At 42.2% G+C, this 24,880-nt stretch overlaps 1 protein-coding gene across 2 annotated transcripts in view; it reads left to right on the top strand.

Annotated features, from left to right (window-relative positions):
* Window positions 1-24,880, top strand: part of plekha7a (pleckstrin homology domain containing, family A member 7a) — a 140,474-nt gene that overhangs the window by 13,878 nt on the left and 101,716 nt on the right. Inside the window, exon 1 of one of the 2 annotated variants that reach the window (XM_061076965.1) lies at window positions 22,611-23,452. The exons of the other annotated variant lie outside the window; for it this stretch is intronic. Within the exon in view, the coding sequence (XP_060932948.1) occupies window positions 23,382-23,452 (71 nt within the window). The 5' untranslated portion in view covers window positions 22,611-23,381. Of the gene's footprint in view, window positions 1-22,610; window positions 23,453-24,880 lie in introns of those variants that run through there. 2 annotated transcript variants of the gene reach the window in all.

Here is a 24,880-nt window from a genome sequence, read left to right as displayed (position 1 = left end):
AAAGCAGAGTTATGCACGTTATTGCCTCTCACTGCACTTTATCAACAGTTGTTTTACATTTCAGAGAACATTTAACCACCCACTGCTTCCTGTTCACTCAATGTCAGTCTTCATGTTTTATTTAAACTTGGAAAAGGGGGATTGTGAGAAAGAAACACTGTTGCACACATATATGGAGAGATAGTCTGAAAGGTACGAGTATCTGGGTTTTAGGTCTGTGGAAAACTGAACTCAAACATAATGACGGCGACACAGTGTTTCCTCTATTATGTGTTTTTAGCAGCGGGTGTAGAACGACCAGTCCCCCCTCAATTATGAGCTTCCTGTTTGAGGTTTTTAAGCATCCAACATGTCTTTGCTGTGTGATGATGTCTGTCTTGATCTTTCCTTGGTCTCTGATTGGTGTTTTTGAGGGCATCTGCCTCAGCATATGCCATTTTCTTTTTGTGTTCCTGTTACTCCTGACTTCATTTGGCAATTATGGAGCCTATGAAATTATCCTTTCTGAAGAGCTACCTTTGTATGAGGATTTTATTTCCTCTAACCAAGTGTCATTTTTCTGATAAGCTTGAACAATCATTGCAACATCTCTCCCTCTCGCGATTCTCAAAGGATTGATTCACCTCTGCTTTGCACACCGACTGCTCTCTTTTATTCTGTTTTCTCCTCCATCCTTGGATTTTCCTCTGGTTCAATCCCCCCCTTATATCCTGTTCTCAAAATAGCAGCAAATTTGCAACACTTTTGAATACAAGTCACACTATGAGCAATGAGCAGGCGACAGGCTCACAGTTCATAGAGGAAGCGTGGCAGTAAACAAATCAGCATGATCTCTCTTGGGCAGCTGGCTCTGACCATGGGGACTTAAATACATGATGAAAAATGTTTTTTATATCTCAACTGTTTTTGCTGCCAGAATGCCACATGTCCTCTGTTTCACCTTTGGGCAAAGCAAGCATGGCTGAATCAAATGTTTATATCAAAAACTCTCATAATGTAGTCCAAGAACGTTTTTGTAAATAGAAAGTGGGCTGTGCAATAAACCACTTTAAGACTTTGCACAGAAGTTCAAAGCAGGTTTTAAATAACACATGATCAGAAACTCAAAATCCATTTAGCAAAGTGGCGGTTTATCATCTTAAATGTGTACAGTGGCGTACTAGTATTCTACATCAAAAGACTGCACACATGCTTTTAAAACAATAAACTTCAGAAATGGGAGAAATGCATGAAATGTTGAGCCCACAAAGGGAAACATTTCCCAGACGCTGTCTGCACTTGTTGAAAATCTCCACACGACAAGCCCACTCATCTCTCCAGTATAGGGCCAACTCCTCTTGCTTTTCACCGCATGACTATCGTCTGCGAACCAGGCGAAAAGCTTGGGATTGGAAAGTGTAGGGGGGGTCCAGCTGTGTTCCACACTGAGCAGGAGGACAGACACAAAGGAGTGATTGAAGGACACTGATGCAAACAGGGAGTGAGAGAAACAACAAGATGGTTGATACAATGTTGTGGCCCTCAGAGTCCGGCTGGTCGTGGGAGACAGTAGCTTTTCTGTCAAAGGAAGGAAGGAGGGTGAGACTGCCCGGGCCACGCCACCAAAACATTAGCAGTTTGGAGAGGGAGAAATCATGTGAGGAGCACTGGGGAAGGTCAGAGACAAATGGGACAGCGGTGATGACACTTGATAGGACACAACAGCGGCAAGCCATGTAGTGAGAGGAGCATGAAGAGACGAGATAATGTTTGAATATCTGAAAACATCGAAAGAGAGCGCCGCTCTTGCCCTTCTCAGTGACTTTTAATTGAGATCATCCTATTTGTCAAATTTGGGAGAAACGGCCGTAGACAGCACGGCATCCACAAGAGATGAAAAACTGTGAAAAGGCAAACTAAATCAAGAGAACCCAGCTACTACAAGTGAGCAAGGATTCAGAGGGATAAAGACTCTAATCATCCGTAAAAGGGCTCCATTGTTGTGGAACGATGGGTACCTGCTGCAGTCGTGACCCTACGAAGGAGGCTGGTCACGAGCTGGTTCCCATCAAACGCCACGCTGTCTGGCCAAGGACAGCCAAGGTGGTCACTAACGTCCACGATCATGAGTTCTCCACGTGGGATCTGACATGTGACGCAAGGTAAGCCCGCCGTAAAATACTCGTCCTCAACTCAGAATGGTGAGGTGCTGACGTCTGTGGAAGCAAAGTGTCTGTTTGATCAGAGATTGAGATTCTTCATTGTGGCAAATGTTTTCAGTTTGTTTCTGGGTGAAGCACAGTCCCTTTGCTGTTGACACAAAGAAAAACAGGCTGTGTGTGATGTAGTTTGTCAGCTGTATGCGGTTGTAGCGGAACTCATGGGACGTCGAAGTAGACACATACTGTGCAAGCTGCATCTGTTACATATCTCCAAGTGTACACAAGTGAATGTATACACACCCAAATACACACACAAACACACTGAGTGCCAGTGGTGGTTGTGTCTGACATGGAAGGGCTTTACTGTAAACACACTGATTTCCAGCTGAATGCAAACACACGATTAATTCAGCCCGACAAGTGGTGTATGACAGCTTTACTCACACGCTCAGCACTTTCCTCCGCCTCACTCGGCTGCTCAGATCATAAAGATGGTGGATTTCCTCCTGCTATCAGACAAGCAAGTGAAACAGGGATGACAGAGGAGGATGTAGGCCCACTGTCCTAGAAATGATTTACTATTACTATATAATCACCCATTTTCTTGCAGAAACAGTTGTGGCTGAGTTCTTAAGCCCAGACTCAACCTGTCATCTCTTTCGCACAAACCCAAGTAAAGTATCAAAATAGCACTTTATTGATTTTAATTTAATTCAGTGCCTTAAGAGGAGCTTCTTGTAAAGACAACAGCCTAGATTTTATTTCCCGAGAAAAGAATCTGGGCCAGATGGAGTCTTCAAAACTGAATATGCCTCCAGAAACAAGTTGAATTTCAAAACACTCATGCAAGGATTTGCAACAGTCCTAAGTGCCAGTATTTTACATTTAGAAAGCTGCAGTGGTAAATATGTAGGCTATACTTGGAGGCTAAGTGTTTCCTTTAATCCAACTATGAAAGGTAATTTATCTGTATTCTCTCTGATTCACTGATCAAAATCAGGATTCAGATGATTCCCACATATATTGAGACATTTCTTGTAAACACAAACTTATTTCCAAAGCTTAAAAAGATAAGCTGCTCAATTTTACCAACATGCTTCAATATTCCTCTTTGAATCAAACTACGATTTCTAACTATTTACATTTTAGCCCCTTTTCCGCTGGTCTGAAAACCCACCTGCTAACATCTGTCTTATTCCTACATGGATGGATGTGTACAATCTTGATATAGTCTGCCAAGCCACTGGGACTTATTCAGTCACATGTTTCTGACAGTGTTTTTGCCTGACAGCTCTCTACACATTGGCCTGCCTGTTTGGTATTCAGGTGGTAAATCGGCTGTTTGGTTGCCGCCAAGCACTCTGTGTTTTGACTGAATCAGGTTAGCAGTAAAAAGCAGGCCATTATGAAAAGGCCTGCATTTGCCCAGCCCCCTGGGGTATTGTGATAAGCAAGCACAGTGGCAGGAGGCGGTTCTATTCTGTGAATTGCTTTTCGAGCTCAGAAACAAGATTGATAATAGGATGTTATGAAGTGGACTTTACAATGATTGTACAGCATGTGGCATTCATTAAAATTATAAATGCAATAGTTCTTAACGTATTACTGAATATGAATTATGAAGGACAAAACCATATCATACAAACTTATATTCTCTGCCATGGCGATGACTGTGTAAGTTAAAGACCCAATTGGAGAACCTCTTTCATGCACCAAAGCAAGACTTCTCCGGTAAGCAGTTCTGCTATTTCAATTTGCCTGCGATTGAAAGTCAAATATTGACCTTAACTGTATGGCCATGTGACATTTCCAAACAATGGGAAGGCAATGTCAGAAAGATGAGCATGCAGAGAATTCCCCTATTTTCCTCAAAAGAGAAATACCCTTGGCCTTTGTTGTGTAATTCTCCCTCCCTCGTCTCACAGTAGTGCAATTGTGAAGGCCTCATTACAACAGCTGCCACCCAAAACAGCCTCATTATGGCACACGGTGAAATGTGGTTAAAGATGACAGCACTTAACAGATGCAAGGTGCATTTTAATCAACAAAGAAAGTATTTGTCCTTGATAACTTATTGCATTTGTCCCCTAGGAATTGGCAACATATGAGTATGTTTGTGTAATTAAATATTCTCTCTGCGGCTTTGTGTCTTTATTTCCGTCATACAATTTCATCAGTGTATGAAGACAGCCCTATCTGTCTGTCTCTGACTTAAGTGACACGTTTTCAAACTTTACAGTGTAACCTTGAATTTCCTTTCAAGTCATGAAGGACTGAGAGTTGGCTCTTATTCTGTTCCTGGCAGTAACTGTCGGGCTATTCACTGTCAACACTCTTTCTGAAAGCCAAATGAAAGGGGTCACTTTTGGGTGGGGAGGTTGAGCTCTTTCATTTCTCACTCGCAGAGAAGCAGGGAGGAACTGGTCATCTCTTTTTCCCTGAGAAACTCAAGTGTGAATTCATTTCCCAAACCAAAATAAAAGAAATGGATACAATATGCCTTTTTATAGTATTGGAGTATTTGAGGTATAATGTTGATGGATTGTAGTGATCTCACTTTGAGATGCTCTTATTTCAAGCCGATAAAATGCACATAAAGGCACGATTTTCACATTCCACTCTCAACAAGTATTATAAAAGTTGATAAGGCTTCAATTTCTGTTATTACATAGTAAATCATTGTTCTACCTCACTCTGCTCGCTCTCCTCTCTCTCTATTTCTTGTTCTCTCTCATTCTCTCTCTCACGCACACTCACACACAGTTGTCACACAGAGGAGAGTGAATGGGGTGGTGGTGGGCGGTTGAATAAAAGTATGAACGTGCCCAGAAAAGTATCGATCATTATGTGGTACTGTGCTGATAATGTGGCAATGGATACAAATCATTGTTTGTATTGGGTCAGAGACGTCAGCTGAGAGAGAGAGAGACGGACAGATGAGTCAGGTTAGACAGAATAAATGAATGAATCAATCGATTTATATAACTCATTATAATATATTATAAGTGGCAGTTTGTGGGTTCATACAGTGACGTATATGTTGATGTAATGCTGGGCTCTAAAGCCAAATTCATGCTTCACAATGGGGTAACCCTGTGCGAAGGCTATGCGCGTAGCTTCGACACAGAACCATGAATCGACCTTAAGGGGGCTGTAACCAATGGAAATTCAAACAGGTTCTTAAAATATTTGTTCGTTGAACCAGCTCTGAACCAGCACTAGCACCAGCCCAGCACTACCACTCGGTTCACTTTGGTGGAAGAGTAAGCTACCTGAATTCAAATCCAGTTCCTTTTAATGTTATGCATTTCTGGATACCCTTAAATGAGGTAATTTCCTCTGCATCTCAGTTGTTACCAGTTACAATGGAAAAGAACAGACTTTACATGCACACGGAGCCCCCGCTGAACATTGTGTATTTTTCTGTGACCACCACATGAACTTTGTGAGAATAGTTTAATATCAACGGAGCTGATTGATCGACTCGTAGTTTTTTCCCTTGGGAATAAGGTGTGTTTATTTTACTCTCATTTTGTATTATACTTAGAGTGATTTCATACTCTACTGCAGTGCTTTTTTCCCCTTTTTTTTTCTCTTTTTGCTACAAATACAGCACTTGCACTTTTAATTTAGTTTTGTTAATTCATATATCTTTATCGTATCAGCTCTGTGTGTAATCTGTATTCAAAGAACACTTTGCACTAATGTTGTGGTCCAGGCAAAACTTGGAAACCCATTACTCGGGGGTTCCTCATAGTGCTGTATGTTATTCAGCCTGGGGTGTGGATAATGTTTTTGGTGTCCTAGTTGTTACTGTGATCTACCTGCTAAACTAGGATTTAGACTAGGCTTAGTATGCCCAGTGACTTAATTTGGGGTAGTTTATTCCTGTCGTTCGGGGACAGGATAGGGGAGGGTAAGCGCTGCTGTTTATATTTTTCTTGTTTCATTTTCCTTTTGCTGGATGATTGGAGTCTAGGTTTATTTTCTCATACAACTGCCTGCATTTTGACTCATTCCCCCGCACTCAGCACCTGCTATTTAATCACTTTCCGGCTTTGCGGCTCTCATGTCTAGTTCACTTAAACTTATAACTTGGAATGTCCAGGGACTGGGCCATGTAATTAAAAGGAAGAAGATTTTAACATATTTGAAAAAACGAAAAATGTGATATAGCATTACTTCAGGAAACCAGGCTATCTGATACAGAACATTTGAAACTTAAGAGGGACTGGGTAGGCAAAGTTTACTTTTCCTCCCATTCACAGAATAAAAAAGGTACAGCCATTCTTATAAATAAGAACCTTCCCTTCATCTTGGAACATGAAGAAAAGGACTCAGAGGGGAGATTTATTTTGATTAAGGGTTCGATTCTTGGACAACATATAACTATTCTCAATATTTATGCACCAAATATTGATTCACCCCAGTTTATGTCGCAAATGATTTTGATGTTTAACCATCACTGCAAGGGCTTGGGCTTCCTAGCCGGCGATTTGAATTGTATAATGAACATCTCTCTGGATAAATCCTCTCCTGCAAACAAGTCTAACCCGAGAGCATCTGCTGTCCTTAAAAACTTATGCACAGATACCGGATTGATAGATATATGGCGACATTTAAATCCTAAAAGGAGAGACTACACGTTTTATTCAAATCCCCATAACTCGTATTCTAGACTAGACTATTTTTTTATTCCCAAAGACTTTTTACACTCTGTCCAGACTTGCTGTATAGATTCTATTGTCTTATCAGACCACGCTCCGGTACATCTATGCATTAACCCATTATTTAACATTCCTAGAACTCCCATTTGGAGATTCAATTCGTCCTTTTTAAATAGTGACTCTTTTTGCGTTTTTGTCCGGAACAACTTATCACAATTCTGGCTCGACAATAAAAGCTCTCCAGTGTCCTCTGCTATGATTTGGGATGCAGCTAAAGCCACGATGGGAAAACATCCTTCCGAAAATAATAAACCCAGATCAAGCGGGGTTTGTAAAATCAAGATATGGCACAGACAATGTACGTCGCGTTCTTAATATTGTTCAATATCTTAACGCACACAAAAATCCAGCACTTATAGTCTCCCTTGATGCCGAAAAGGCTTTCGACCGGGTTGAATGGTCTTTTCTGTTTCCGGTGTTAGCAAAATTCGGCCTGGGCTCTAATTTCATTAACATGATTAAAACCTTCTATACAGACCCAATAACAACAGTTAATACAAATGGTTTGATGTCTGATGGCTTCCCGGTGCGCAGGGGTTGCAGACAGGGGTGCCCCCTGTCACCTTTACTGTTTATACTGTTTATTGAACCTCTGGCCGAGGCCATCAGAACTAACCCTGATATATTTGGGATTGGGGTGGGTGAGGAAAACCACATTATTTCCTTATTTGCAGATGATGTCCTTTTATATATTTATAAACCTGAGAAATCAATTCCGGCAGTTTTGAAATCTATAGCCACATTCAGTGCCCTGTCGGGTTATAAGATCAACCTGGGGAAGTCGGTTGTTACACCCTTTGATATCCCCCAGGATATGTCTATACAATCTCCTTTCCAAGTGTCCAGGAGGGGTTTTAAATATTTAGGTATCTTTGTCACCCCTGATTTAAATAATCTGTTTGAAACTAATTACTCACCTCTAATTCAAAGGGTTAAGAACGATCTGACAAAATGGGCCTCGATACCAACTTCTTTCCTCGGGAGAATCAACACTATAAAAATGAATATTCTTCCTCGATTGAACTATTTATTTCAAAATCTCCCGTGCTATCTGACCTCTGCATTTTTTAAGTCTCTGAATTCTCATGTATCTCGCTATATCTGGAACAATAAACATCCAAGAGTTAAGTTCTCTACTCTTACTAAGCCAAAGGATCTGGGACGCTTGTCCCTGCCTTCTCTACAACTATACTATTGGTCAGCACAACTTAAAATGATGTCTGGTTTTTGAATAGGAAAGATTCCTTATGGTTGGGTCTTGAATCTCAATCTTGTTTTCCCAGAAAACTTACTTCCCTTCCATTCATGAATAATATAGATCATTTAAATCATCTCAAGAATAACATAATTGTTTATAACACACTAATAGTCTGGCGAGACGTGAGGAAATACCAGAATATTCCTCCTGTCCTCTCTCTCCGATCTCCCCTGGCTCTGAATCCAGATTTACCAGCACAGATTAGGAGTATTGGCCTGATGGAGTGGGCATCTAAGGGCCTATCTAACTTTATGGACCTGTTGGACACCGACTCTGTTAAACCATTTGAGCAAATCAGGGCTGATTTTAATATTCCTCACAAAGACTTTTATAAGTATCTCCAAATTCGTCACTTCATAGGGTCCCTTCTGAGGACAGGCAAGGTTCGCATGGGACTGTCAGAGTTGGAAAACACAATAATTCTGGCTAAGTCTCCCAAAAAACTGATATCAAAGATTTATGTTTCACTTTTTTATTTTGAATTTTCAGGTTATGACTCTTTGAAGCCGGTATGGGAGCACGACCTGGAGGTGACGTTTAACCCTATAGACTGGGACAAGATCTGTAGTGGGGTTTTCCCCAAATGTACCTCAATCTCCATACATGAACAGAACTTTAAATTTTTTTTTAGAACCTATTACACACCTGTTCGCCTCCAGAGAATGTTCCCTGACACCTCTAACCTTTGTTATAAATGTAAAGTACATAAAGGTACATTTATTCACTTGTTTTGGTCATGCGACCTTATACAGTCTTTCTGGAAGGGGGTACACTCTGTAATTCAGGAGGTCACGGGTAAAATATTCTTGCTGACTTCCTCTTTCTGTCTCCTCAGTCATACCCCAGACAATCTCTTTGATGCGGACACTAATTCTTTGTTGATAATTCTTTTATTTTTGGCTAAAAAATGTATTTTGCTGAGGTGGTCAACCCCTCAGGTCCCTACAGTCGACATGTGGATATCGCAGATTTCTGCTCTTTTCCCCATTGAGAAGTTGACCCACGACCTCAATCACAAATCAGTCAGGTTTTGGAAGATCTGGGAACCGGTGCATTCATTCTTACAAAAGCCATAACTCGTATTCTTTTTCTGGAAGGGGAGGACTAACTGCTCTTTTATTTTATTTGTTTCATTCTTTTTATTTTATATACGCTATTCCCTTGTCTATCTCCTGTCATCCTGCTGATTGTGTATGTATGTATGTTTGTGTATACACGGATGTATGTGTGTATGTATGTATGTGTGTATATATATATATATATATATATATATATATATATGTGTATGTATGTATGGGTATGTGTATGTGTGTATATAAATATATGTATATATGTGTGTAAGGATATATACTGCAGTGCTCATTGTTAGTTTGGGGTGGGATTTTTGTTGTTGTTCTGTTTGTTTTGTTGTCTGTTCTGTTTTTCTAATGTTTGTTCTATAAAATGGTTAAAAACCAATAAAAAGAATATTAAAAAAAAATAATGTTATGTAGCCATGAGTGCACTTTACTTGAGTGTTGTTGTTCACCTTTTGAAACCAATGTTCATTTTGTGTTGGGATTAATGTCTTGTAATAGAATACAACCCTAAACCATCTCAAACTTTTGTTGAATGCTCATACTTTGCAGAATTGCACAGTTGATTAAACTCTGTTTGGCCTAACTGGTCTGTGTGGGCATGGTGGTGTCTCAGAGGGCACCTCCACCTGCACCAGGGGAGTTATCCGCGCAGCTGAGGGCTGATAGGGGATTACTCCTCAGGTGTAAAGGCAGCAGCAGAGCGGCCACAGAGGAGGGAGACAAGGGAGCCACATGGCAGAGAGGTGTGGAAATTTCTCCATTCTGCGATGCATCGTGATGCAGACATGGACGACGCTGCATCGATGCAGAGACGGAACACATTCGATTCCTGTTTTCCGCTACATTCATTGTTTTAGCAATTTCCCATCATGATTGTGAACACTGAAGTTTACTTTGTGTTTGTTTGATTTGCTCTAGAGTTTATGAGACATATCTTTAAACACACTGAGCCCCGCATGCCCTGCTTCACACAACACGAGACGTAACGTGACCATAGTATATACACATAGCGCGCCAACCAGGACATCAGGGTTAAAGTGACAGAACGGCCCTTAGTCATGATCTGACATCATCGATTATAACTAAATATATGTGGTTATCAGCTCGTGTGAAGACTAACACAGACGAGGAGACACACACACACACACACACACACACACACACACACACACACACACACACACAGAGACACACACACAGACACACACACACACACACACACACACACACACACACACACACACACACACACACACACACACACACACACACACACACACACACACACACACACACACACACACACACACACACACACACACACACACACTCCCACAGACAGAAGTGCTTTTGCAGATTACGACGTAACGCAGTGTTTTAACTTCATTTTTTGCAAAGCGACGTCCCGTTAATCCAGGAACTTAAATATGAACGCAGCAGGTTTTTATAAAGATCAGTTCTACATGTGAATGATAAGAAAACATCAGAGGAGCTGAGTCTCTTTCTGACCAGTGGAGAGTGCAGTGGTGCTGCTAAGTGGGGCCAGGTAGGGCCACCTAGATACAGTAAAGGATATAATCAGAGTTTGTGCCTTTAAGCTTTAGGTGCAGCACACAAGTCTAAACTGAATGAATGTCAAATCAGTGTGGAGAGAGCTGACCACTGTCATAGACCTACTGTTCTAGTCAGATTTCTGAATTTAAAACCTTATTTTGTATATTAAGGCACACTTGTAATAATATTAACAGTCTATAATACTTTTTAAAGCACTTTCTAGATAAAAACGGAGTGCAAGTTTTTCTGAATGATTTTATTAATTGATGAAAAAGCAGCCATGTGCAGTAATATAAACAATTGGGGTTGTGATACATTGAAATGCATCCAGATGCATCGTTGTGAATCGAATTGTTAAAATGCTGAATCGTAATCGAATCGTGAGGATGTACACCTCTAAGAGAGACACGAGAGAAACCCAGAGAGACATGGGAGAACCACATGCAGGGAGACATGAGAGAAAGTGACAGAGCTGAGCAGCCAAGATTTAAGTTGATTTGTTTGAATTCATGTTGGTGCCTGATCTTCAATAAAGATGCTGAAAAGGAAATGGTTTGTCTCTGGCTGTGCTTGGGAGATCCCGGTGGCATCGTCTTTTTGTTACCTCTTAGGGTTGTATTTTTTTAAATGGGGAAATTAGTTTGGTTGTAATGCTAAGAAACTTGAAAAATATTCTTTAAAACCAACATGAAAACAAATCATAATAAGATCGTGTATCGCGATCCTGCCCTTAAAAACATTGTGATATGATATTTTTGCCATATCACCCCCACCTCTAACTCACAGTGGCTTCAGAAAGCATTTAAACAGTTTAATTTTTTGCATACTTAATTGTGCTGTGGGCTTGACTTTAAGTAACTTAAATAGCAATTTTGCCCATCAATCTATTATCAGTGACTCATCATGACAAAAAATTAAGTAATCAAAAATAAAGAAGGGAAATTTCTCATTTACAAAAGTATTCAGACCATTTACTGCATCACTCCAAATTGAATGTTTCCTTAAAAAAAATGTCTTGATTGGATCCACCCGTGGCAAATTGAAAGGACATAGTTTAGAAAGGCACATACCTCAGGGCATAAATCAGGGCAAGAGTTTAAAATCATCCCTAAAACGTTTTCCCAGGAACACTCTGACCACATTGTGAACTGGAAGAAGTTTGGAACCTCACAAACTCTCTTTGCAAAGTGGCATTTAAAGAAAACATAAAGAGTTCTCGGAGAGTGCATCCATCCGCCAAAGCTAACACCTTATCTTGAAATGTTAAAGACAGGAGAAACATTTTAATAAAACCACTTATATTTTCATAGACGTGGATTTTATGAAACTGGTTTTGTACAGCTAATATAAATGAAAGACAAGTGAATACCTGAAAAAAGATGTTGGATAGCTATTACCAGGATATGCCCGTCAGTCACTGTTTGCTTATTTGGACTCGTACAGTTTTTCTGTAACCCTGCAGTTCTTGATCAAATATGCTCCAAAATTTAATGGGTCCTTCAATTGTACCACCCTTTCACAGATTAAAAAAAATCTGTTCAGTAGATGGTGTTCTTCTGAATAAAGAATAAAAATATTCTCTGGTCTGATGAATAAAATATAAGTGACCTAGCTAAAGCCCAGATTTAAACTGCAAAGGGAAGGGCTCACAGTAAAAGTCTAATTGAAGAATTTTTTCTAACGATAACATTGTAGCAGTAGCGAGAATAGGAGCTGAATTATTTGCGCAGAGTGTCCGTCAATAATGACAATAATAAAGCAAGCCTACTTTTGGTAAGGTAATTTTTGCAAAGGGGTGCTTTTGTCAAGTGAGTGGTTGAAGGTGGTTCCAGTCAAAATAAGATCAAATTAGATATATATATAGAAAAAATGTACATGAGTGTATGAGCAAACACTGACTGACGGGCATACCCTGGTAATAGCTTTACAACATGTCTTTTCAGGTATTCACTTGTCCTTCATTTATATTAACTCTACATATCCAGTTTCATAAAATCCACTTCTACACAAATATAGGTGGTTTGATAAAGGGCTTCATGTTCAAGCAATTTTCCTATATGTATGTTTTTGCTATTTCTACATTGCCAACGTTAGCAGGTTACACGCCAACCAAGCTGAAACATAAAGGGTGTAGCATAATACGTTTATAATTGAGTAAGTGTATTTCTTTGTCTGTAGAAAGTGAACTGCACCGACCTGTCTGGGCTCAACTTTGAACTTGAGCCTCTCTGTAGAGTGAGAATTAGCTCGGGTGCTTTGACTTGCAAAGGAACAGAGTCATGCCGCCTCTCTGCCTCTGTGTATAAGATTCTCAATACATAAAGAAATGTGTTTTTAAGAGTCAAGTATTGTCTGCATTCTGAACTGGATTAATTTGATGACCATTAGTCTGCTGGTCACATAACATTCCAACATTTGCAGTGGCAGGGCTGAGAGGTTGATACGCTGCTGTTAGTATTCAATTTCTGTTGTTGTATCTCATTATGTTTTCCTGCTGCAGACACATGATTTTCTCAATAGGATCATTACTGTTTCATTCTGTCTTTGTGGACCATTCATGTCTTACATACCAATAGAGCTTTTCAGTGTAAGTGTGTGTGTGTGTGTGTGTGTGTGTGTGTGTGTGTGTGTGTGTGTGTGTGTGTGTGTGTGTGTGTGTGTGTGTGTGTGTGTGTGTGTGTGTGTGTGTGTGTGTGTGTGTGTGTGTGTGTGTGTGTGTGTGTGTGTGTGTGTGTGTGTGTGTGTGTGTGTGTGTAAATGAAGACCCTGTAGTTCAATTCATTCATTCCAAGGCAACAGGAAAACGGAGACAATGAAACAAAAATTCAATACAAATCTCTGCAGATCCTTTTAATTTAAAGATGAACAGTTAATATTTTTTCTATTGCAATTTCAGCTGAAAGCACTGTGCTTTTAATAGTTTGCTTTATCAACAGTGTATTAATTAATGAATATATAATAAATAAAGTGTTAAATTGTCTATCTTGAAAATAGCAACACTTCATTTGAAGGTGAATATCTATCATTTTCAGGTAGAAACTTCAATATTTGTGGTTACGATGGGTGTACACCTTTGTCTAATATGGTTTTATCCATCCATCCATCCATCACACAGAGGGAGTCCATCAAATCCCACAAATCCAAATCTTTTGAAGAAAAGGTCTTTGCTGTTCTCCTTCCTCTAGCACAGTGGTTCCCAAACTTTTTGTGCCCAAGGCACACCAAAGGACAAATAAAAATTTCAAGGCACACCTATTGTGCAAAATAGCCTTATAACACGTGTTATCACTAATATCATCTGTTTATCTGTTAAGTTTATAATTATTTACTAATGCCAAATAAGATGTGACCAAGACAACTATTCTACTCATGAAATATTTATTAACAAAATACTTCACAAAAATATTTAAACTTTATCAAATTGGGCTTAATCAAACACACCCATTTCAACCAGACAGGTGAGGCAAAGGAAACAGAAATTCAGCAGAGAACTGTCCATGAGAAAGCTGCATGGTCCTGAATCTGACCCACAAATTATAACTGTAACATTTAGAATCAGGCTTTTTTTGTAAATATTCTGCCTACTAACAAATCAGTGGGACACATCTGCCTGTCGGGGCGCACAGATTTTTTTAATCCTTGGTGGCACGGAGGAGAGGGCCACTCGCAAGTCCTGCTCAACAGAGAGCCGTGACCTGGTCTTGTTCTTCATGTGAACAAGAGTGGAGAACGCCAACTCACACAGGTAGGTGGTGGGGAAATGAAGAAGTTGGTCGATAGCGTGGTGGGAGATGGTTGGATATTCTGATGCACAAACCAACCAAAACTGATCGAGTGTGAGCTCACTAAATTTCAGTTTCAGCGTGCGGTCCGCACGGAGCTCTGCGCTCTCCTCTCTCTCCTTCATAGTGAGCTTCTCGGTTGAGGACTCGGACTCCTGGTTGAATTGGTCTCGGATCCAGTCATTGTCCTCGATGTCCGCCACACGTGGAAAATAGCGCTCAAACCTCTCTTTTAAGGTCTGAAGGTGTTCGGCATATATAGCGCGCTCACTGGCTGCCTGTGGCGCAGCTGATGCCAGCGGGAACATGTTCATGGAGCCCTGTTCCAAAGCCTCGCGCCACAGGGTCAGTTTGCCCATAAAGCCCCGAATCTTGTCTGTGGATGATAAAATGTTTTCATTCCTGCCCTGAAGCTTGGCGTTTAACTCGTTGAGATGCCCAAATATGTCTGCAAGGTAAGCCAGCCTGGCGCACCAGCTCTCATCCGCGAGCCTGTCCTTATGAGGGACAGCGTGTTCACGTGAAAATTCCAAAAGGGGTTGTCGGACTCGGCAGTCTCTGCACTGGTGGTTGGTGGTTTGCTCCGCACGAGAAAGCGCTCCATTTTCCCTCTTGTTTATGTTTTAATGTTGTGTTCACCTGCGCCACTGCGCGAACAGCGAAATGTGGGATCCTCTTTGAGGATTTTTTAAATAGTTTTTAGATAAAGAGTTTGCCTCTGTATTATGGAATGAGTGCATTCAAAGTAGTATATAGTAAATTAAAATAATTATTTTTGTATAGTTGTATACTATATTGCAGTAGGCTATGGTTGTCACAAAATCCCACGGCACACTTGGACTTGCCTCACGGCACACCAGTGTGCCGCGGCACACAGTTTGGGAACCACTGCTCTAGCATATAAAGAGGTTCTTTTAATTGTGGTGTCATTCTTTAGCCTGTGAGATGGCGAGATGTGAGGCCTCGAGGGATGATGAAAGGGAAGAGCTCAAAGGAGTTGTATTAATAATAGGGCTACGTCTTGTGTGTCTGTGTGTCTGTGTGAGTGACTGAAGATTGAAAAATCGGGAACAAAATATTCCCGATGATATTGACGCACACACTGAACCTATTATGTCTTACAAGAAGGAAATCTTCTTCAAATACACTTGAGCATGTTCATGAATGAGCCAGATAATAATACATAGACCAGGGGAGTTCATCCAGCTTTCTCAGCTCCAACACATGTACCTCCATAAGAGCGTTATTGAGGCATTATTCTGTTTCCACGGACCCAAAATGTTTCTTTGCACTCAGTATTCAGAATTTTTCTTTTTTTCGGTTTAAAAAATATATATAGAGGCTCAGATATGATCTTGACAGTGGGCCTATGGGAGGTGGATGTCCCTAAGGGGGTAGTGTGTTTGTGTGTGTGCATCTCAAGGCGAGTGTCGATGGAGAGTTTCAGTCTGTAAAACGATGATAAGCTGAATCACAGGCCCAATCCGATGCTGCCATCTCACCCGCTGACATAATAATTCAACACTGCTGTCAACCTTCTGCAAGATGATATCTTCTGATCGTGTGTTGTATGTGCTGCGCGTACATCCATATTTGTGTATTGTTTTCACATGCATTTGTCTGTTGTGTCGTGTGGATGCACAAAAGTGTATATTAGTATGTTTTTATGTGCAGATGATTTTGCACAGCCGTGTTTTTGTGTGTGTGTGTGTGTGTGTGTGTGTGTGTGTGTGTGTGTGTGTGTGTGTGTGTGTGTGTGTGTGTGTGTGTGTGTGTGTGTGTGTGTGTGTGTGTGTGTGTGTGTGTGTTTGTGTGTTTGTGTGTGTGTGTGTGTGTGTGTGTAGGTGAGCCAAGGTGGAGCAAGTCCACCTGCTTCCTCAGATAGGGATAGCGAAGGCAGAGACACAGGAGGAAGGAGGAGAGGAAGGAGCTGTGTCCCCTGTGTTTCCGAAACCGTGATTAGATTGGCCTGGAATTAAATTTCACAATAAAAACAAACAGCAGGGGACTCTCTCTCCCCTCCACTTTCTGTGTTCTTTTCATCTCTCCCACCCTCTCCTCCCTCCCTCGCTGCCACTCCAGCTCCTTTACTTCCGACCTTTTTACCAATTTTTTTTGTGTTCTCACCACAACAAAGGGACATCATGTAACCAGCCGATTACACCACAGATCAGGATGTCTCTCGAGATGGGTGAATAAATCAAGTGTCTATGATGTCAGAGGTCAGCAGACCGAAATGTTTTACCCCTCATGCTGCATGTTATCTAAACGGTTTGATTTATCAGACTTCAACCTCGTTGTGAGAGTAATGGGAAGAAGGTTGCCAAAGAACAGATTTACCTTATGACCCAATGCAATTAGAGCAACCATCCATGACCATGCCGGCTGTGGCTGAGGGGGTAAAGTGGCTGCCTTTTACCAGAAGGTCGTATAAATATGTGTGTGTGTGTGTGTGTGTGAATGGCTGATTGGCAATAAACTGTACTGTATAGCGCTTTGAGTGGTCAAGACGAGAAAATTTCTATATAAATACAGACCATTTACCACCAATTAATCTGCTGATTAATTAATTAATGGTGACACTTTCACACCAAAACCCAATATTTTATTTTTACTATCATGGACGACAAAAAAAACTGCAGATCCACATCTGAGTGGCAGATAAATTAAGTTATTAATGTTTTAAAAAAATATCAACTGAATAACTTATACAACAATAACAACGAATCAACTAATCTGTTCTGCTGTTGGAGCAACTATCACAATGCCCGTCATTCCAAACCTGCTCGTTTGGAATGGGCTGTTTGTTTAGCCTGACTCAGTAAGCACAACCTGAACTGGAGAATCAGTTAGTCGTTGCCATTGTTGTGAACATGCCGTTGTCAGTATTTTAAATGTTTGGTCACCTGTTTATTAAAAGTTTATTAATGTCCAAGATTGTGTGTCCAAATTCCACCAAATCTGACAGCACACTTCCCTCGGCCATGAGCAATACATATGCCAAGTGTGAGGCAGATAAGATGAACGGTTCTTTCCACATACAGACAGACAGCAAGAGATTTCTGGGATTATTGGATAGATTAGATTGACATCTCCCTGTGACCCCCCCCAGGTACACACATGCCACTGTTGAATATTTCCATCTATAAGTGACCTTCACATGTTACATGTAAATATCGTTAGTCAGAAGAAGAAATAATAGCTCCTGTCAATCATCTCATGGCCCCAATGTTGGGAACCACCATGTTGGTGACCTTTTCTGTTTCTTGCGGTTTATTGCTTGTGATGTTGAGAAATTGATTGGCTTGATAAAAGCTCATACCGCTCTGTCACTGTGAATTCTGTTTGACTTAACTTTCTGTGAAATGCTCCAAATCCAACAAGACCCGGGGAGCCAATGTGTTTTCAGTGGATTAAATTATTTGAATTACGCCTGGAGTGGAAATTTACAAGGACTTCACGATCCATTTTGATAACAGGAAAAGTGTGTGTAGCGGTTGAATGCAATGACCAAACATTCCCTGGCTGCATCTGGTGTTTTTCCACGGCTGATTGGAAACAGTTTCTTGCAAATGTGAATACCAGAGGCTTGTGAGATGAGCCCCTGCTCTCATTAGGCTGAGCGATTTTCACTTCACACAGGACAGTGATGCAAGATGATAGTAAGACTGTCAGCGCACGGTGTAAGATGTCCTATATAAGTGGGTAGAAATGTTCCACAGGGAACAGCTCAACCAGTAAACATTCACATTTCTATTTATTAAGAGTATATGCTTCTCAACTTTTCTCATCACGTTATCAGGGTTGTGGATAACTTTTCCCCAATCCCAAACACAGGTAGCAGCACGAATGTCTGCACACCACCGGAAAATTTACCTACTACTTTTCTTTCCAGGGAAAGGCTCTCCCGCCCACGACCTGATTATTACCTTTGACATCTCCGTGTTAGCTCCCACCCAGACTGCTAGGAACCTGGGTGTGACACTCAACAGTCAACTCTCCCTTGCTGTCAACATTACTGTAACAACACGTTCCTGTAGATTCATGCTGCATCAACATCAGGAGTAGGGGTGTCACGATATTTAAAATTCAGTGGACGGTGCCAATACCAGTAAAATAACACAATTCTCTATGCCAATTTCGATACCACGGTAAAAAAAAAAAGGATTTTCTAAGATTCCAAAAGTGCATTCTTTGGATGTTGTTAATGTGCTTGCGTATATACTTTGGGTTATACGGTAGTTGCGGACGCATGTGAGTGACGCATTGTTGTGCATTAAAGCGTTATGCATTAAAGCGAGCTTAGCATTGATTTACAGTTAATATGAATCAGAACTCACCTTGAATTCTTTAAACAAATTCAGATGACGGTCTTTCAGGTGCTTTGCTAAATTGGAAGTATTACCTCCCTTGGTCTGAAGACCACGGTAGCATCGTTTGCATAATGGCTTCTGCAGATTAATGATAACGCCACGGTCCTCTGCCTCAAACGCAAAGTACTTCCATACACGACTCTTTGTGCCTTTTTTATCAACAAGTAGAGGTGGGGCGAACGCTGCAGCCGCAGTTGCCATCTTGGTTTTCTGAATGTAAACATCGACTGGCGTAGCACCAATGTTAATGCTAAGTTGCTAACAGCTGCTGGCATCGGCGTTTGTTATCTTAGTATCGAAAGCTATCGTAAGTATCGGTTCTCGTGACATCCCTAATCAGGAGAATACGCCACCTTCTCACTAAGAAGGCGGCGCAGGTTCAGGTCCAGGCTCTGGTCCTCTCACGCCTAGACTATTGACTATTGCCTAGTGCCATCCGACCTCTGCAGCTCATCCAGAATGCAGCAGCCAACTGGTCTTTAACCTAAATTCACTCACTACTCCGCTCCTCCGCTCCCTTCACTGGTTACCAGTGGCGGTTCGTCATACAGGGCGCTGGGGCGCCGCCCACCCTACAATTTTGAGATGAAAAAAAAAAAAAAAAAAAAAAAATGACATGTCAAAAAACATATATCAAATAATTTAATAAGAAATGTACTGTTTTAAAGCGTTAAATGTGTGCCGGAGACCGTAAGCCCCTGTCAAAAACCACTTAATATATTATATTTGGTAATATATTTGCCATTCGTTATCACTGAGAGAGAAGCCACTCCTCCCTGTGGGCGCCGGGCAAGTGGAAGTCTATGGAAGCCAACAAAAGGGGCAGGAACATTTGAGCAAGGACAGCTTCTCAATGGCGGATGACAGTTCGAGCCATGGGCGCACTTCACTTGCGCCTACAGCCAATGAAAGGGTTTCTTATACATCATGCTGACAGGACTGTCCAATCAGAGACCTTATCACTGATCTACAGGAGCTGCATAGTTAGCAGATACTTTTAATCTGCACGGAGGTGCAGCTCCGGTCCCGGAGCACTGAGTGAGACAGGTAGAGGACAGACAGTGGACAGATAGAATCATTGTTGTTTACTGTGTCGTGTGTGTAGTTTTATTGATCAGTAATAATCAGCTGAAATTTTTACCCACATGTTAACGTGCATGGGGACGTGCTCCTCCGGGACCGTCCCCGGGGACGTCCCGGTCTCGGTCACCTCCCGGAGCACCGGAGCACCTCCCCGGGGACCGGGACGTCCGGGACGACCGGGACGCGACCGGAGCACCTCCCGGAGCACCGTGCACCTCCCCGGGTGCACCTCCCTCCGGTGCTCCGGAGACCGGGACATGTCCGGGGACGTCCCGGTCTCGGTCCGGGGACCGGGACCGGAGCACGCACCGGAGCACCTCCCCGGGGTGCTCCGGGGACCTCCGGTCCGGGGACGTCCCCGGGGACGTCCCGGAGACGGTCCCGGAGGAGCACGTTCCCGGGGACGTCCCGGACCGGAGGTCCCCGGAGCACCCCGGAGTTTTTTTATTCTCATTGCGGTGGGCTATTTAAACCGCGCCGCCCAAGTGCGCCCCCCCCCAAAAAAATGTCACCAGCCGCCACTGCTGGTTACTGGTGGCTGCCCGCCAGTGCTGCGGGTCCAGTCTACATCCAGGACATGGTCAAACGTTACACCCCAGCCCGTTCAATCCGCTCTGCATCTGCCAATCGGCTTGTTGCTCCCAAAACATTCAACAAAATCACGACTGTTTGCTCAAAGTTTACTAAAAACTAAAACTAAAAACACACCTCTTCTGACTATACCTTGAATAAAAGTTTAAACTAACAATTCAGTAGCACTTAAATAGCACTTATGGTACTTTGTAGTTTGGCTTTCTTGAAGAACATGGTTTGAGCTTTTCAAACCACCGCATACCTGTACACATTCTTACTATATCAGATTTCCTGTCTGGACTTTGACCTGCAGTGAGTGAAGCTGTCATTCCGCCTGGCTTTGTTGCTGTGTCACCAGCCTTTCCCCAGGTGCAGCAGAGTTGTCCTTGCAGCAGGGTAAAACCGGCGCTCTGCTTAATAGGGCACTGGAGTAGTCCACCTCTCTGGGGAGACACATCTCTGTTTAGCTGCACAGAGGTGACCTTTCACCTGCAGGCTTTGTGTGCTGATCAGGAGGCTTGAGGCGCTGCTGCGTGTAACCTGATGTACACGACAGCCCAGTGTCTGTGTCTGCTAGCTCTCTTTTCTTTTTGTATGTCTGGCTTCTCATCCCATTAGGGCTCTATATACCCTCTCCACTGTGCTTTCTCTCAGTCACAAAGCTTTGTCCAGATAGGCTGCGTTTATATCACAGTGAATTTAAAGATGGACAACACGGATCCATCTGCCCATGCTTTACAAAAATTAAGACAAAACACCCCTGATATTGGTGCTATCAGCTTGACTGGTTATGTCATTTGAAAACTGCACAGTATGATCACAGAGTGGAGCTGCTGGTCCCTCCCATACATGTGCTCGACCAATTTGCATGTAAGTCTCAGCTGGCAACCAATCCTTCGAAGTAGCAACTAACTAATAAAAAACGACCTTAAAGCAAGTGATAACAACACCCTAAAATGAAACAAACTATTCAACCCTATTTGGCATCTTTTATTATTCTTTTTAGTTTGACACATGTCCCATCCACTAACATGAAGGAGGCAGGGTTTATGACCTATACTGCAGCTATCCACCAGGGGGTGAAAATGTAAAAATGCATTCAGTAATGTGACTTTGACTGGAAGAAACTAGCAAACTTTAGATGTTGCCTTGGGCTTTGAGACATTTTCACCAATGCATCACCTATAATGTGTTGTCAGATCTGTTACATTGTTATCTCACTATTTATTATCATTTATTGGCAAAAACACGTTCTACTCATAGTTGAAAGTGATACAGTTTTGTTACTGGGACAGAATGTTTCAAATGATAACTCAACCTTCGTGAGAGTTTAGTTTAAAAAGTGTTCCCATCGGCATCTTCCTGATTGAACGATGATGTCATGTGCTCCTGCACCTTCTTCGTTCAAAGAAATGCAGATAAGATGTTAACATTCTTTCTAGCCTAAGTTTCCAATACCAGAGGGCTCTACATATTTTACTGTGATCAGACATCCACGCTTGTGATTGCAATTTTAATTGCCCTGGTAAAGGTGACGGCCCTGGCAACATGTCAACATTGGCTCTGTACACTGTAAACACTTAGTGATGGGAGGTGGGTGGAGACGAAAGAAACCTCAGGACTAGGAGAGATCCATCTTCAAGCACAGACCAACATACGATAAATGACGTGCAAAGGATACTCTCTTTATCTCTCTCTCTCTCTCTCTTTATCTCTCTTTATGCTCTCTCTCTATTCTCAGCAGTGTGTTTCCTGCCAGATTAGCATGAGGTGGGAAAAGGAATGCAGCTCCCCTGTCTTCCTCCTCTGTCTCTCGCGCTCTTTCTCATCGCCACCTTCCGTCTTTCTCTCTCGCTCTCTCTCTCTCTCTCTCTCTCTCTCTCTCTCTCTCTCTCTCTCTCTCTCTCTCTCTCTCTCTCTCTCTCTCTCTCTCTCTCTCTCTCTCTGTGAGTATGCTCAGTCATTCCGCTCCGTGCACTGCTGTGGTGTCGTGAGGCTGGGAGCCGGTGGGGAGCCTCTGGTTGGAGAAAATAAGCGCGTGTTCCGGCACTGGCTTCCTCAGAGACAAACTAGATGGAGCGGAGGGACGCAGGGACTGTGGATTTTTAACCTGCTCACGTCAAGGAGAGATGGATTACTGCTGCTTGTGAACTTTGGAGAGAATTCACTGCACGTGTAGAAGACATAAACGGCTCCTATTTGTCATCAGGGATTGTTGGAGTTGAGGCGGTCTCTGAAATCTGCTGCTTATCCTGGAACATGCTCCGAGGTTGAAAAACCTAGAGCCAAATTATTGAAATGTACGGTCTAGACATGTATTACGCATGATTTAACACAGCTCAGGAAGGTTGTCCTCAAAGACAGCTGTTCTAACTGATCACACCTGGGATGTGCGGGAAATGACTGGCTCGGAGCAAAATTAAAGGAGTAACCTGTGATGTCAGACTTCACCTGGGGCAGTCGTCTGAGACTCTGCTGAGTAGTTATTGTTTTGTCGAGGGGGCGGGAGGGTGACGGCAGGAGCGGACTACATGTCCAGGTGTGTAAACCACACCAGACTTTACTCACCTGACATCATCTCCTCTCTGTTTTTGGCTCAACTCATTTTCTCACCTCATCGTCTGAGTAATACCGGCTCTCGACTCTGGTTTTCACCCCAATGGGGCCACTCAAGAGATGAGAGAAGAGACTCTGATTAATGTTATACTCCCGGCAGCCTCAGTCTGATGCCACGGCGCTAGAAATAGAAAGCAGAAAGAAGCAGCGGCGACACTTGTGAACTGTTAGCACCGTAGAACAAGAGGAAGCACCATGTGGAACCAGTCTGGATACTGCAATCACATACCACACGCTGGATATCCCTTCTACCATGCGCCCTGCAGGTAAGCCATCATTACATGGACCCAAACTCTACTGGCTACTTTCCTGTGCTGTCACAGGGCTCTCTGACATGTTCAAGTCACTTGTTTCATGCTTTGAGGAATCAATTTCATTATTCTGTGATATCTCTACCATGCCTGGTAATGGAAGGGGTTCAGATCCCAGGGGTCTTTTTTTTTCTTTTGGTAAATTTGTTGTCACCATGAGGGGCAGTTGTTGATCCAATGAGTCTGGTTTAATGCAGTCCTTCTTCAATGTATCAAGTAAAGAGGTTTAAGTGTTTTCAGCAGAGGTTGTGACTAAACTGGTTTGCCTGGAATGTTGTTTTAAAAGAACCAGGAAACTGGTTTTGCTCATGCAGCAGACTGAGAGATTGACAGGTTTGTTGGTCAGTGTTACAAACGTGAAAGACAATGGTGCATTTCTTCAAACAGGGAACGGTTACGTTACTTAAGATCTCTCCCAAAGTAAATACATCATATTTATTGGCCAAATTGTGTTTGAACTCATGACTATAACCTAATTTTCTCTTGTTTTTTAAAAACACTGGATTACATAAGAGTTTTCTGTTTCTGGACCTCTTCAATTTCATCCCTAGCTCTCCCCCCACCCCTGGAGCTGTGATGACGTCATTACATTTATCTTTGGGTTTCAGATGTGACCCAGTCTCAAATGAACACCATCAATCTTCATTCCCAGAGGGATCCAGCAGACCCCTACCTATGCTTCTTTATCTGCCTCATACTAATATTCCCTAACTGAATGCTGTAGAAGCACGGCCCTCAGAGTCCTGATTCACCGTTACTAGTTATTAATGAAACCTCATATGGTGGTTGAGCACAATGAGGAGATATTTAAAAAAGTGCATAACATGGTACCTGTGGGCAAGTGCACAAGCGGTATAAAAGCTCCGTGCTATTCTCTCTTGATGTTGTGCACACAGTTAATGTGGATTCGCTGGTCTTGGTTCGCCAGCAACAGGAGCAGTAGGGGTGGTCGGCACCAGGGGAGTAGAGGGATTTAGCTGATGAGTGAGTCATACCTCAGACCACTGGGCAGGTCAATGACCTGTCAGATCAGCCAGCTAATAGCAGATAGAGTGTGTGTGGCAAAGAATACATTGGAATTCAGGAAATAGCCCTGAGCTCCGAAGCCAACAAAGCATCGCTATTCACTCCCACTCTATGTCTCTTACGTTGAAGTAGTGTGACTCATGCTATGAGTGTTCCACCTGTAGCTCAATCTCCTTGTGGATTTAAGTCAAATTTGACATTGTTCTGCATAAATTTAAAAAAAGATTTGCTTAAGATTCATGAGAAAAAAAATGGATAGCTGGAAGAGATGAAGTGAGTTTTATTTTTCTTCTACAGTATTTATTTTTGTCAACAAATCGTTGTCCTCCTTGTTGCTTTGGGTCTTTTTTGCCCCAT

Source organism: Limanda limanda, chromosome 8 (assembly GCF_963576545.1).
Source record: "Limanda limanda chromosome 8, fLimLim1.1, whole genome shotgun sequence".
Lineage (NCBI taxonomy): Eukaryota > Metazoa > Chordata > Actinopteri > Pleuronectiformes > Pleuronectidae > Limanda > Limanda limanda.
The sequence above is the reverse complement of the archived record's forward strand: the minus strand, read 5'-3'. Positions and strand labels throughout refer to the sequence as shown.